Here is a 13,862-nt window from a genome sequence, read left to right as displayed (position 1 = left end):
CACATAAACATATAAGGACCAGTTAGGAAGACAAAGACACACAGGCAAATTGTACATATGTGCACGCAATTATGGTGAATGGACAAAATTCACTGGTTCTTTACCTTGCACTGTATGAAAGGTCTCAGCAGGACAAAGATAGGGATACGGGTCCGGACAATGAAGTCAATGAAGTCCCAGAAGGCCAAGCCGCCCACCTTTCTCAGAGCCATCTCTTTCACCTGCAGGCTCAGCCGGTACCACTGGTTTCCCAGCGAGCGCTCAAAGCAAACCAACACCACCTTCAGAGCTGCAGAGCGAGAGAAGAAGGGAAGAGGATGAGTGGTAGGAACGAGAGAAGCTATAAAATGCTGTCCACTTCTCATTCATACCCAGATAAGCAGCCTGGCTGGTGGACTCTGCTAATCCCTCCCTGCGCAGGTCCTTCCCCGTGTCGCCCGGGGTGGAGCAGTGAGCCGGGGAAGCGTCCAGCATGAAGTTCTTGGTGCGGGAGGTGGAGATGATCCGAGGTGGCAGGAGGATATTAATGACCGTCTGGAGAAGCAGGAAGATCTCAGGTGGCTCCAGGTGGGGGCTATCTGCAGAAGGAGAAACTGAAAGAGTGAAAATACAAACAAGCTAGCAAGCAACAGATCTTTGTTTATGTTTTGGCCATTTAATCAAGAAGTGTTTCTGTTAAGGACCTACAGCAGGTTTGAATGTTTCCACAGCTGTACATACTGACGTTACTTTGAGTTTGTCAGTCAAAGATCGTCATCGGTTGCAAACTTTGTGCAACCAGCAAAAAGCTTTTAACTGGGAACAATTCTACATCTAATGTACTGAAGCATCTGCTAAAGCAGCACAGCAATTTGAAACTTGGAGAATGAAACTCTGGCGCTGACTGGGAGGCCGCTACTGCCAGTGATGCATGCACGTGTCGAGAGAGTGACGTTAAGCAACAATTTATGTGTTGTAAAAACACTGAATACTGCTCTTATAAAAGGCATGTGCAGAACAATAGTAGTTCAAAAGTCGGCAGTGACTTGCTTTGTTTTTTATTTTGTTAAATACATAACCTACACTGTATATTTTTACAACAACATCTGGTTTAAGAGGCTGCAATGCTTTTAGATTGGTAGATTGTTGACTGTAAAATGGATTCATTTCTAAAATGAGCTGCTAAACAGGTTGTCAGTGACTTTTTGGGATTGGGGTGGGGGGGTGTAGTGTAAGTTATATAGTTACTTTTTTAAGTAGTAATAAGTAAAAAGTAACTTATTACAATTCACACAATATACCATATGTCACAAGATCAGAACAATACCAAATATGACAATGAATAAAATTGCCTCTATGAAAATTGCATCCTTTAAATAACCTAGATTTATAGTAGAGTAGCAGCTTAAAAACAACAGAAGAGCACAAAGAACAAAATAAAAAAGTGGATGTAAGCTGTAAGCTCTTACCTTTGCTTCCAGAGCCAACAGTGAGCACAAAGGGAATGAGTAGGTTGAGCAGCATCCCCTCGCGCCTCTCCTGATTGGTGAAAGGTGAGATCACATGGCTGAGCGGAAAGTCCTCCTTCAAGGCCTTGGAGGGGGGTGGGGGGGAATTGGAGGAATTAAAAATTCTTTAACGTAAAATCAGTGCAGCGAAGAATGGATGTCCAGTCAGGTGAATAAGGGCCTACCTGGATCTGCAGGGCAACCAGTCGGACCACTGCTGTGCTGAAGGGCAGCGGAGGGGATAGGTAGGGGCTGAGGTGAAGAAGAGGTAGCCCATCTGCCACACTGGAGGGACCAACCACACCCATCACCTGGCAACACATGCCAATCATCAGTAAACAGTAATTATCTAGAAGGTTTTGCGCGTCTGCGTGTTACCATACCAGGTTGACGCAGACGTTGATTAGCGAGCGGAGGTGTGGAAGGAAAGAGATGATTGGCTGCCGTTGCAGGGTCAGGCAGATCCCCTCGATCAGGCTGCTGGCCGCCTCCCACTCCACCTGTCTCCTGGAGAACACACACCCAAAACACAATAAAAGCACCTTAATTTAAAAAAAAAAAAAAATATTCAAATGCCACATTCATGTCATGCAGGATGAAAAGGGAAATTCAAGATGTTGACCTGGAAAAGCCATTAACCTTATTTCTACCTCATCAGATTTTATTTTTTAATGACTTGAATGTGGCATAAGATCAAATTGACAAATCTACAAAGCGGAGGAGGAAACCACCAAATGCTGAGAATGATACTGGTGAAACACTTACCTCGTTATTAATATTCCCTGCCATATAATCATCACCTTTATGACTGTAATAAAGGCCGAAAGGGACAGCAAATATAGGACACAGCAAAGCTCACAAACATAGCCAGCTAGACACTGCAGCAACAGATCCTGGTGTGAGGCACACACCTGTGACCAGTGTTCCCTCTGAGCCTGCAGGGTTCAGTCTTACATCATGGAAGAGGACGCAGCTCCACTTCTGGTATAGTTGCTTGTATTGGAACATTTTATTACAGGTTTAAAAGGCATGTTGTTTATGTTATTTGAGCTGCATTTTATGTATGAAAAATGCAGTCACCAGCCAAAACTGTGACTGTGTTTCTCTGAAATGAATCATCTTCCATGATACCAGGCTGGACCCTGGCTTAGAGGGAACACTGCCGTGGGGATCCATTGTCAGTACACACATCCTCATACACCCAGGTATTTATTTTATTTATTGAACTCCTCTTGCACACACACCACGCCCACAAGTACCTGCACAAAAACACGCCACAGCAGCACTTACGGTACAGCACCCACCAAGGCAGCACTACAGAGGACAGTGCCAAGAAGCCGTCTAGCTATTGTACACACCACGGCACCGGCACAGCACGATACACTCACAGGGAGACAGAGAAAGAAGTGGGATCGTATTCAACAGACCTGGTGCATAATGCCTGTGGGCGAGCGCACCTGAGGGTAGGCATCTTGTGGATTTTGTTGAACATGCGGTCCAGCCGCTTGAGGATGAGGATGAGGGCGGGGCGGACGGCTTCTGACGACCAGTCGGTGATGGGCAGCATCTCCATGATGTAGCGCCGCAGCCCTCGGCTCTCCATGGTCAGCGTGTCGTAGGGCGCCAGCTTCAGCAGGGCGTGGGCGATCTCTGCCAGCCTGGGGGAGACACACAGACACACCTTCAGTGTAACTATGTATGGTATATTTTGCTATTTTAAGGAAAAAGCCCCAAAAAGCAACTCTCAGCTAGTTGTTAAAAATTTACTTTTTTAACTGGACCTCTGCCTAACTGACTAAGAAGAAAATGCAGGTGGTGAAGATGAATGAGTCGCTCTCTTCTTTCCATTAAGCATCTTGCAGGAAGAGAACAATCAACGTATAAATGTTTATCAATAAATCTGATCAAGCATGATTTGAAATCAGTCATGAGCCATCACCTCATGTGAGACTTGATGTCCAGCAGCTCCAGGGCTGTGACCCGTGGCTCACCAGCGACGTTCTGCAGGATTTTGAGTCGCGGCCCACAGTGTTTGTAAAACTCTGTGCAGATGTTTAACAGGGACTCCCGTGGCCGGCGGAACTCCTCCCTGGCGATGCGCTCGTCCAGCTCCTCCCTCGGCATGCCCTGGCCCTCCTCCAGCAGGTGGAGGTTGTCCCTGGGTACATGCATACAAACAGGAGCTCAGTCTTGTCTGTTGGACTCCAGAACAGCGCTCTAGCCATCTTTTCTGCAACTAGGTGAGTTAAATCATCTCCTACAATTGATCATGTTATAGTCCTGACCTGGTGTTGACCCCTCCTGACATGGCGTGGTTAGCTGTAGTGCCTCCCTTATGGCCCTGATCACAGCGGGACATCTGGGGAGCTGTCATGGGCCTGTGGAGGGGGTGTGAATACATTTATGGGTATTGTAAGCAGCTAAAACATTCCTATGCAACAAAAAAGGCCTCTCAAGTACTAAAATCCAGACTTGTTTTGTTGTCCTCTTTGTTTCATGTGTGATGGTCAGACCTTGTGAGGGACTCTGAGCTGTAGAGGAGGGCCTGCAGGGATGTGGCCAGAGCAGCAATGGCTGCGATCTCATCCCTAGCAGCTGAGGCCGACTCCATTGTAATCGTGTTGCTCTTCAGCTTTTGGAGGTGGCAGGGGACCAGGGCCTCCAGCACCATCAGCATCTGGAGACTGGAGAGGTACACAGGAGGCAGAAAATCTGAACATACAAGCAGAGAGGAAGAAGAGGGAAAGCCCTAGGTGCCTCCTCAATATGTCTCCATACCTCCTAAAGGATTCAGGAGCATAGGCAACCACAGTGACACACAGCTTGATGGCCTCACTAATGGAAAAGGTCAGGTCCTCATTACCATAACAGAAATCTGCAACAAAAAAAGTAAACACAGGTATTTGACAAAACAATATTAGCAGGATATTTCCAAAAATAATTAGTATATCATTTGTAAAGGCTGGTATCTGGGCCTTGTTCATTGCTACTGACACTGACCCTCACATTTAAAAAGACAACAATAAGTGTGTAAAGGTGGCTGACAGTTTACCAAGAGAGCGCAGAGGTTTCTCAGCCTTTACCAGCTCCAGAGCATCCAGGGCGTCCTGGGTCTCACCCTCCAGCGAGACCAGCAGGTCAAAAAGACACTGGGCTGACACTCCTTTAGACAGACCAGTACTAGTGCTGGTCTGCGATGGGAGATATAGACACGAGAACCTTAAAATACCCATTGGCTGTAAATTAATTTGAACATGTGGATGCGTGTCCTCAGTGGTCTTACTGTGAATTCCAGCAGCGGAGCCACACTGGCAAACAGCTGCAGGATGAAGGGTTTGCGGTGGAGGATGTAGAACTGCCGGCAGCAGAACTCGATGCCCTGCCTCAGTAAAGGGTCACTCTCATAGTCAGAATAGACCTGTCATGACAATACAGAGATGACAGGTTCTTAGAAGGCTTTCTGCCTGGCTTAGATATATTTAAGATGGCTGCCAACTCTGCTCTATAGGCGCTTCTCAAGTCTCTTAATTGCATCCACGTTTCCCTCCCTTGTGTTGTTTCCGCAAGGAAACTAAGCCAGGAGAGAAGGAATGAGGAAATATGTTTTTAGAGACATGTGACGTTCTTTCCTCCGAAGCGTCACGTGAAGCGACGTCCGTTTCTGATGACGGCGACAGTTGATCACAGATGGATCAGCTGTCAGTGGGCTCTAACAGTTGGTGAGATTTTTGATAGAGTTGTGTCTACATACATGTGCACTGTGTTGGTACTAAAAGTCTCACAGTTATCCGTGCAGAGCAGCAGGATTCTCAGTTACCTGTTTAACAAACACCTGCACATGAAAAATTAGAGGTTACTGTATGTCCTGCTCAGAGGCACAGGATCATTTCTACTGACACAATGTTGATATTATCTGCATTTATATTTATTTATTCTGATTGTAAATTCGTTATTGAATAACCCAGAATAAGATCATGTTGTCTTGGGATTTAGTAGCCAAATGTTTCAGGGAAATTGAAATGATGTAACTTGTATCAAAGTTGACGCTCAGTTCTTGGCTTTCCGTTTATTTCCTCTTCTGATATCCTTTAACAATACTGCATACATTTTATTTGCAAGTCACATCACTCGTCACAGATTGGTCACTGAGTTCCATCATATTAATAATTTTCATTATACTTTTGTTAGCTGATTTTACTTGCAGAGCCGCCGGCTGCTTTCATCAGATGCTTTGCTCGCTTCATTAGATACTTTGGTGCAGTTTAGTGACTTGTCCGACTCCTTATGCGTTGCCTACTATTTATCGTCATCTATTTGAACTAAACACAGGAATGACCAGTCTCACATGTGACTGAATAGGAATGACGATAAATTATGTAAAAACACGTTTCTTGCTGAGGGCGGCCTTTCTGTGGCCTTTCTCTCCGGGTGCTCCGGCTTCCTCCCACCATCCAAAGACATGCGGCCTAGGTTGATTGGTGACCCTAAATTGTCCTTAGGTGTGAGTGTGAGCGTGATTGTTTGTTTGTCTATGTGTGGCCCTGCAATGGACTGGCGACCTGTCCAGGGTGTACCCCGCCTTTCACCCGATGTCAGCTGGGATTGGCTCCAGCCCCCTGCGACCCTGTACGCAGGATAAGCAGTTGACGATGGATGGATGGACTTTTTGTGCGTGTTTTGTTTGCTTTTGGGTATCAGGGCTTGTTGTAAATTATCGGTGTTACCAATTACTTTGATCAATAAAAAAAATTGCAGAAGGATTCCATTAAAATGCTTAAGTTTTAATCAAACTTTTGGCTAGATAAAATGTGAATCAAACCAAGAGAGATTACATGAATGACTGTGCAACAGTAACTTGCATACATTATGGCATTTAATTACTTCTTCCCAACTAAGAGGGCGTTTGTGTAGTGGTTGATCGATATGGGTTTTTCATTGGCAGATGCCGATATCTAGAGAGCAGGGCGGCAGAAAGTCTTGTACAATTCCTTTTTTCCATGCAAAGTACAATCTAATATACGTGGTTATCTGAGCCAGTAATGTGTTGTTTTATATGGAATTTTTATTAATTCACAAAATTGAAACCTATATTGGGTTCGGCTGCAGATTTCAGAATGTGACTGGTGTTGAAGGCAGAGTGGGGTACGGTTTGTCAGAACTGATGTCATTGAACTGCATTTTTCTCTAAAGTATAACAATAGACATTTCATTGGTTTTAGATTAGCTGTTATGTAGGATCTGGTAACGGGCAAGCAGATCATCTCAAGATGCCAGATATCGGCCTGATTTGTCACTACATTTGTGTTTTTTTGTTCGTTTTAATGAGCAACTTTGTCTTTCTTGGTCCACCTGTACCCTCTGTGTGTTCTTACCTGTAGCATGGTCGGCAGGATCCACTGGTAACCGCTCAGGGAGAAGAGGTGGTTGAAGTGAACGGCGGTGTTGATGGCGGTGGCTGTGTACTGCCTGAGGAGGGAGCTGTCCTCCGGGTGCAAAAGCAGAGCCCCGTTGAAGACGTTGAGAAACAGCATCATCTCGTCGCCCCATGGGTACTCACTGGGCATGCCCAGAAACATTTCCTCCAGCAGCTTGATCCACAGCACCTTGTGGAGGGTGTCCATACCAAACAGCTCCTTACCTAGGAGAGTGGGGAGGGGGAGAAAATAAAAACTGTCAATATTCAGTAAAAAGTCTATCAACTAGAATGATTTCTGTTACAGTGTCTGATGATACACTTCGAGTCCATCTCACCTTGTTGCTCAGTGAACAGCGAAAACTCTGCATCAATGGCAGTTCGTGGAAAGGACGGCAAGCGGAGGAGGTCTTCCTGCAGCAAGGAGACATGGGATTGCTTGTGTGCAGCTGGGATGCGTTGTGTGAGGGAGATGAGGAAGAGGACCCGGCCAACTTCCTCTAGTTTACGGGAAAACACCTAAAAGGAGAACAGGGAAGGAAAACAAAACAGATTCAGGAAAAATCTCTACTTCTCTATGGCAGGTTAGGCTAATGTCATGCAGTTTTAACTGTCAAGCTTTAAATATTCCATACCTGTTTCTGGATAAGCTCCTGTCCTTTCTCGGGCAGCATGTGGACCAAGTTGAGCTGGGGAGAGACTGATCTCCGGAAGGGGTAGATGTCTCTTACATAGGTCTGGAGGAGGTAGATAGCAACATGTTGCACAATTTTAGCTAGCTCCTTCGCTGCCAGGGTTGTACTTCAAGATGCGCTCTCTCTCTCTCTCTCTCTCTCGATAACTAACAGATTATTACACCAGGTAACCTACTGTGACTTTTCCTCAAGTATATCCAATAAAAAACAAAACACAAATGTCAACTTTTCATGGCATAAGAAAACCAACCTTGTTTAGCTTTTTTAAATGATAATTCAGTGATAATTCAGACCAAATATTCAGATACCTGGTTTTACTGGACAGTGAACAGTGGACATGTTTACCATAGTGTTAAAAATGGCAGCTCAAAATAAAACCTGACGTGTCTACCTTGCTGTAATGGATGAGGTTCCATCGTTTGTCCATGAGGAAGTAGTGTGCCGATCTGGCTTCAGGAATGTTGAAGAATTCCAGGCACTCCTGGTTGTGGGGGAAAAAAAGATCATGAACATCTCCCATATGTTTACTTCAGTGACATTAACATTTAGCTGATTCTCAGCCAGAATACACAATTCCACAGGAAACGTCACAGCAGATCCAACACCACCCTGGACACAACCTGTTCCAGCTTCTCCCCTCTGGTAGGCAATACAGAGAACTGTATGCCGAAACAACCAGATACAGGAACAGTTTGTACCCACAGGCCATCACACTGATGAACAGTTGACTCCAGACAGTGTTGGGAACAATCCCTTTACAATTACCCAGTAACTCTGATTCTAACATTTACCTGCATACTTTTTACTATTCATTATTATTTATTTATCATTTTTGTAATTCAGTAGATGTTCATATTGTATATACTGTATATCATGTCCACCTACACCATATACATAATAGTTTTATCTATGGTGTGTTATTTACTGTATACTGTAGTCTGTGTCTGCTTCCTGCAGAGCTTTTTTGTTTATGCTTGTTCTGTGTATGTACATCAAGAGCCAAATTCCTAGCATGTGTTCGCATACTTGGCCATTATAGCTGAGTCTGATTGTGAATAATTAAGAATAATAGCAAATCTGATTCTTCATTGACTCAGGGTATGAAAAGGGTATGTGGACGAGAGCCGCGATACCTTGACTACAATATGTAAAAGACAGCCAAGTATGAATGTAAATTTATGTAACAGTTTATTCCTTTTTTCCCCCCACCATTTGCTCTCACGACCCCTTATCCCCTTATCTTTGTGACTCTTTTAAGGGTCCCGACCACTAGATTGATAACCCCTGGAATAAACTACCTTATAGATAAAACTAACTCCAGCATCAGCATTAAAAATCTGATAATGTCATATCCTAGTAATAAGTACTTTTGCCTTGTAATGGAGTATTTTTACATTGTTGTACTGTGTAGCATGGCTAAATTAGCTATGAATTTTAATAAATTTGAGAATTAATTATGAATTTTAATATTCAGAAAATCTCAAAAAAATCTCGTTTCGGGGCACCACTGGAGTTGTTATGACCTCTAGGTAGCTTTTAATAATTATACAATTATTACTAGTGATCCCTAAATTATCTTAAATCAGTCAGTCAGTCTCATATCTAAAGGGTCAATTCTCTTGGCAGGGACGTGGAGATAGTCAACACACACACAGTTCTTGATTACAGTGAATTTATTAACTAACTAAAGCGATATAAAAGGGTGGTTAAATACAGGGAAAATAAACAATGGCTGAGCAATGGAGGTTCAATTGTGGGAAGCATTTGACTTATACAGCACAGGAGAACTAATGAAAGTAAGCTATGAGTTTCGGAGTTAAAAAGATTATTAACATTACGGGACATCCCTGACCACAGAATGTTTGTTAGGTCTTACGGCTTGTCGACGGCCTGCTTTGGCCTGTTGCACGGCTCCCATGCTAGCTGCCTGATCCTGGCTTTTTGCTAGGGATTCTCCGGGGTTCTCCGTGTCTGGCAATTCGGCTGTTTTCAGGTTTCCTTCGTTGCCGCTGGCGAGACCACGTGGCTTGGTCTGACCTCGGTGAAGTTGGCTTGACGAACAAGCTTAAAAGGGAACTTTGTCGTTCCTGAATTAGTCCAGTGTAACTTAACGGACTGACAACCTTAACAAAACAAAAGAAAGAAAGAAGATAAAACAAACTGAGGGGCAGATCAATGTCGCGGCACTTCGCATGTGTAGCTTCAAGCGATCAAAGACCTGTTGCGCTGGTCGAACTCTTAGGGCGTTGCCTGGAGAGGCACCCCGGACGCGTGCCGAAGCGTCCAGAGAGCAGAGCGGAAGCCCAGAGCACGAGGAGAGGAGAGGTGCCGAGAGAGAGCGCAGAGCAGAGAGCGAACAACGTCGCGTGACACTCTTTTGTTGTCTTGGGCGTGGTTCCCCCAGGGGGCGTTTCAGGTTTCCCGAGGGACTGCCTTTCTAAACTTTAATGTCTAAAAAGAAAATCTATTTGCGCATATTATAATCAAATATTTTCCACAATCAAACCTCAGTGGTCAAACAGTTGTACCGTTTTAAGTTAAGCATTTGGTAACAGGAAACAATTGTCACATTATTGCTCAGGATAAGTGGGTGACATTTATACATTAATGGCATTTCCGACGATGGTGTGTAATACTTATTTCGTCCACTTGGGGGAGCTCAGGTTACATGAGGAAAGCTTAGATTAAACCAAAACAATCTTTCTTTAGGAACTGGGGAATTCAGCCTTAAATTCAAGCTGGTGATTAAGAGTATAGTATGACATTTCTTTATCATTTCTAAAGGAATTGTGTGAGAAAGTATTGTGAACAAGCATTGGTTACACATTAAATGAAGGAGTGTCCTTAATCTTGCTGAAAATAACAACACTGCCAAAGTAACTTATTTAGATTCTTTTCAGCACTAATATCAACAACAGATAGCAGTTAATGCATTGGGTCTTTGGAGCCTGCAGTTGTTTATTTAAAGTTCGGCGGTTACATGTGTGTGGGGGGGGGGGGGCAGTTTTGATAGGCTGTTCAGGGAAATGCTAATCGCTGGCTAGTGTGCCTTTTGTCAGTTTAACAGTCAGGCACCGTGTTATCAGCTTCGGAATCAAAAAGGTGCCAGTTTTACGATCAACTGCTAAAGAATAGCACTTAGAGAAAGCAACTTTTCCACCCCCCTTCCGTTGGGGTCTCTGCAGCAGTCTGTTGAAAGTTGATCTTTAACCCCCCTGCTCCTCTCTGGGAGAGGAAAAGAGGAATTTGGAGTAGCTCCAAATTTATTTAATATAAAATGCACAAATCCACACCGTTGTCCCACTACAACTGTTTCTTTTACTTAAGGATCAGAGTACTTCCTCCAGCACTGCTGTCCTTACCTTGAGCAGGGCTTCAAACTGAGTGTCTTCATGGACTGGAAGCTGTGTTGGGATGTCACATTCGTTCTGCCCATGTACCACCAGCGTTTTTGTTCCTGCATCGACCATGCACAAGGAAATATTTATTTTTATATATATATATATATATATATATATATATATATATCTCTAACACAGTATTATTGACATCATCCTAATTAAATTAAATAAATGTATCTTTCTTTGGGTCATCTCTCTAAATTTTACTTTAAATTCTACCTTGTAAATGAGATTTGGAGTCTCAATGGGGTCTTAAACAAATGATACGGTCATGCAGTATCTGTAAATTCACCTGGCATGGATGCAGTGACCAGCAGTTTGACCTCACACTGCTCCTTCTTCATGGTCTGCTTGAGGTCCTTGAAGAAGAGCCCCTCCACGTAGCCAACCACCTCCCACAGGAAGGTCAGCGTGGCCGAGATGGCATCCATTCCCCACTCACATGGAGTCCGCACAAAGTACATGATCAGTCCCACCTATAGGAGATTCAATTGAGACGGAGAGTTTAAAGAGTACTTAAGATAAATTACAAATAAAGATGTAAGTAAAGGAGTTTTATCTGTTGCTTCACCAGGTAGTTGAAGAGGATATGAGAGGTCTGGGCCGGCAGATCTCCGATGTTGAGCAATAGCTTTCTCAGCATGTACATCAGCTCATCCTGGCATTGCAACACAAAGAATATCACATTCCACAAATTTACATTTCATGCCTCCAGCTTGTGCACTTACTCTGATTTATCAGCTGTGTTTGTTCTGCAGTTGTTCACCTACCTGTCGGTTGCTCACTGTTAGCTTCTCCAGGAAGTGGCGGAGGACCAGGGCCGGATCTTCAATCAGGCAGTTCCAGAGGATTTGTTGGGCAACAGCACTCACTGAAGAAACATTGAAGGAAATATTTCTACTTGCAAGTACAGTATGTGACAAAATTCCATCAACAGGCTCACACATTAGAAAGAAATCTGAAAAATGTTGATGCAAATGCCTTTTTTGCTAATTCACTGATGATACAACGTAGAGAAATCTGTCAATATATGTATTTCCTATGTTTGGTTAGATTCTGTACAATTTATCCCTTTTATTTCAACATTATTTATTGTACACCTACCAGCCACGCCATCCTCTCGCACCTCCCCGTCCTCCATGAGGTGCACAATCGGCAGGACTGCAGCACAGATGCATGCTGGGAAGACGGCTTGGGGCGGTTGTAACATATGGTGAGTAGGAGTGTGTTCGGTTGTGTTCTCTTCATCTGGTGACAAAAGATGAAATTAACAAATAAAACGCCTCAGTGGCCATTAAGGAAGATAAGCTCAAGTTTTACTTGACAAACAAAAAGAGTTTGATGGCAAACGTCCTCAACGTCCTGGGTTCTTTATTTTCATACCTTCAACACTGGCCAATGAGCGGACAGACCACACAGAGCCCCGACGGAAAGAGTAGTTCCTGTGGGAGTTACTGGAGGCGCAGGATGGGCTGACGGACAGACGGCGTGATGCCAGGTTCACCACTTCTTCTGCTGGCGGGATCAATGCCCGACATGACCGGCACAGATACAGGAAAGACAACATGCTATCAGGGCACAGAGTATCAGTGGCAATTACCATCAAACATTTGTTGTTCTTTATAATAAATGCTTGTGTGCCTGGTTGCCCTACCTTCTTCCTCCTGCTCAGGCGGGGGGCTGCACGTGGGCTCGTAGCAGGCCTCCTGAGCCACGGGGATGGCCGTGATGATGCTGGCCTCGCGGCCCAGACGCCTCTTCTCTTCCTCCTGCTGCAGGTTCTTCAGGATGTGCTCGGCTCGCTGGTGGGAGCGCGACACTGCCCGCGCCGAGAAGGATTTCTGGAAAAGGGTGAGCATGGAGGGGCGGCGTTGGATCAGACGGCACAGAGGCGGAACAACGGGTTCAGACATACAGAAGATCAAGAATGAGGGAATGCACAAATTGATACAAAATTGCCCGCTTAAATCTTCCAGAAATGTGTGTGCACAGCTTTTCTAGGCTTACGTTACATCTGAGGAGCATTTTTTTTTAATGTAAAATGACAACACATTAATACAGTAACTCTCCTCCAGCACATTGATCTCTATGCTCTCATGCTATCCCGAGCATCATGAAGAACACTGTTGAAGTACTAAATAGGAAAACTATTTCAATCATGACAAATTGTGACACAAATAAATGTATTCAGACTGGAATTTGGAGAATTTACTGTATCTTGTGTACAGTAAATGCCTCACAGCATTCGCACGAGTGCTCATACACATACATATCCAAATAGCCTGAACGCGTGATATGAAAAACATACACAGCAAAGTCATTCTCATCCAATGACCATGCATACACAGCACAACACACACAAAATGTCTGAATGTCCGATGCATGCTGTTATTTTTGGTCTTCAAATCAGAGCAAGTGCTAGAACACTTTCTGAGTGTGGTGTGTCTTACTGATCAAGATGCAACTTTCTGAAATGACCCATGAAACTGCCCCGGCTTCTAATCCATGATGAAAACCTACAGCTCCCAATGGGCTAGAAACATTTTTCCCCTCCTGTCATTAATGATCTGAGGTAACAAGATGCATCAGCACAAACATCCGGACAGAAATACCAACTTACTATGGTATGGACTGACTGAATTAATGTGGAGTACTAAAAACAAAGACAGTCGATAGATAAATTATAGAACAGGTGCTCGCAGGTTGTTATTAAAATCTATTAAACATATTTTGATAATCATGCTTTTTAACAAAAAAAAAAGACAAGAAAGTAAAAGGAAACACCAAGAAATCTGTTATAGGACTTTAAATCACTATTCTGACCTTAAAAATGTATTACATATATTTTTCTTAAATCAGCAGATTT

At 43.9% G+C, this 13,862-nt stretch overlaps 1 protein-coding gene across 1 annotated transcript in view; it reads right to left on the bottom strand.

Annotated features, from left to right (window-relative positions):
• The window catches only part of LOC123977182 (protein unc-80 homolog), a 56,135-nt gene that overhangs the window by 8,592 nt on the left and 33,681 nt on the right, over window positions 1–13,862 (bottom strand). The window contains exons 34-56 of the mRNA XM_046059737.1: window positions 12,651–12,837; window positions 12,380–12,511; window positions 12,101–12,244; window positions 11,767–11,867; window positions 11,568–11,654; window positions 11,289–11,472; window positions 10,958–11,052; window positions 7,987–8,076; window positions 7,536–7,637; window positions 7,239–7,419; window positions 6,860–7,125; window positions 4,771–4,905; window positions 4,540–4,678; window positions 4,266–4,362; window positions 4,001–4,171; window positions 3,773–3,865; window positions 3,427–3,645; window positions 2,945–3,145; window positions 1,871–1,994; window positions 1,673–1,798; window positions 1,449–1,572; window positions 372–578; window positions 105–289 (exon numbers count right to left, since the gene is read on the bottom strand). Coding sequence (XP_045915693.1) covers window positions 105–289; window positions 372–578; window positions 1,449–1,572; window positions 1,673–1,798; window positions 1,871–1,994; window positions 2,945–3,145; window positions 3,427–3,645; window positions 3,773–3,865; window positions 4,001–4,171; window positions 4,266–4,362; window positions 4,540–4,678; window positions 4,771–4,905; window positions 6,860–7,125; window positions 7,239–7,419; window positions 7,536–7,637; window positions 7,987–8,076; window positions 10,958–11,052; window positions 11,289–11,472; window positions 11,568–11,654; window positions 11,767–11,867; window positions 12,101–12,244; window positions 12,380–12,511; window positions 12,651–12,837 — 3,390 coding nt within the window. The remainder of the gene's footprint in view (window positions 1–104; window positions 290–371; window positions 579–1,448; window positions 1,573–1,672; window positions 1,799–1,870; window positions 1,995–2,944; window positions 3,146–3,426; window positions 3,646–3,772; window positions 3,866–4,000; window positions 4,172–4,265; window positions 4,363–4,539; window positions 4,679–4,770; window positions 4,906–6,859; window positions 7,126–7,238; window positions 7,420–7,535; window positions 7,638–7,986; window positions 8,077–10,957; window positions 11,053–11,288; window positions 11,473–11,567; window positions 11,655–11,766; window positions 11,868–12,100; window positions 12,245–12,379; window positions 12,512–12,650; window positions 12,838–13,862) is intronic.

This window comes from Micropterus dolomieu, linkage group LG01 (genome assembly GCF_021292245.1).
Source record: "Micropterus dolomieu isolate WLL.071019.BEF.003 ecotype Adirondacks linkage group LG01, ASM2129224v1, whole genome shotgun sequence".
Classification (NCBI taxonomy): domain Eukaryota; kingdom Metazoa; phylum Chordata; class Actinopteri; order Centrarchiformes; family Centrarchidae; genus Micropterus; species Micropterus dolomieu.
Note: the sequence above shows the minus strand (reverse complement) of the source record. Positions and strands in the feature narration are given on the sequence as shown.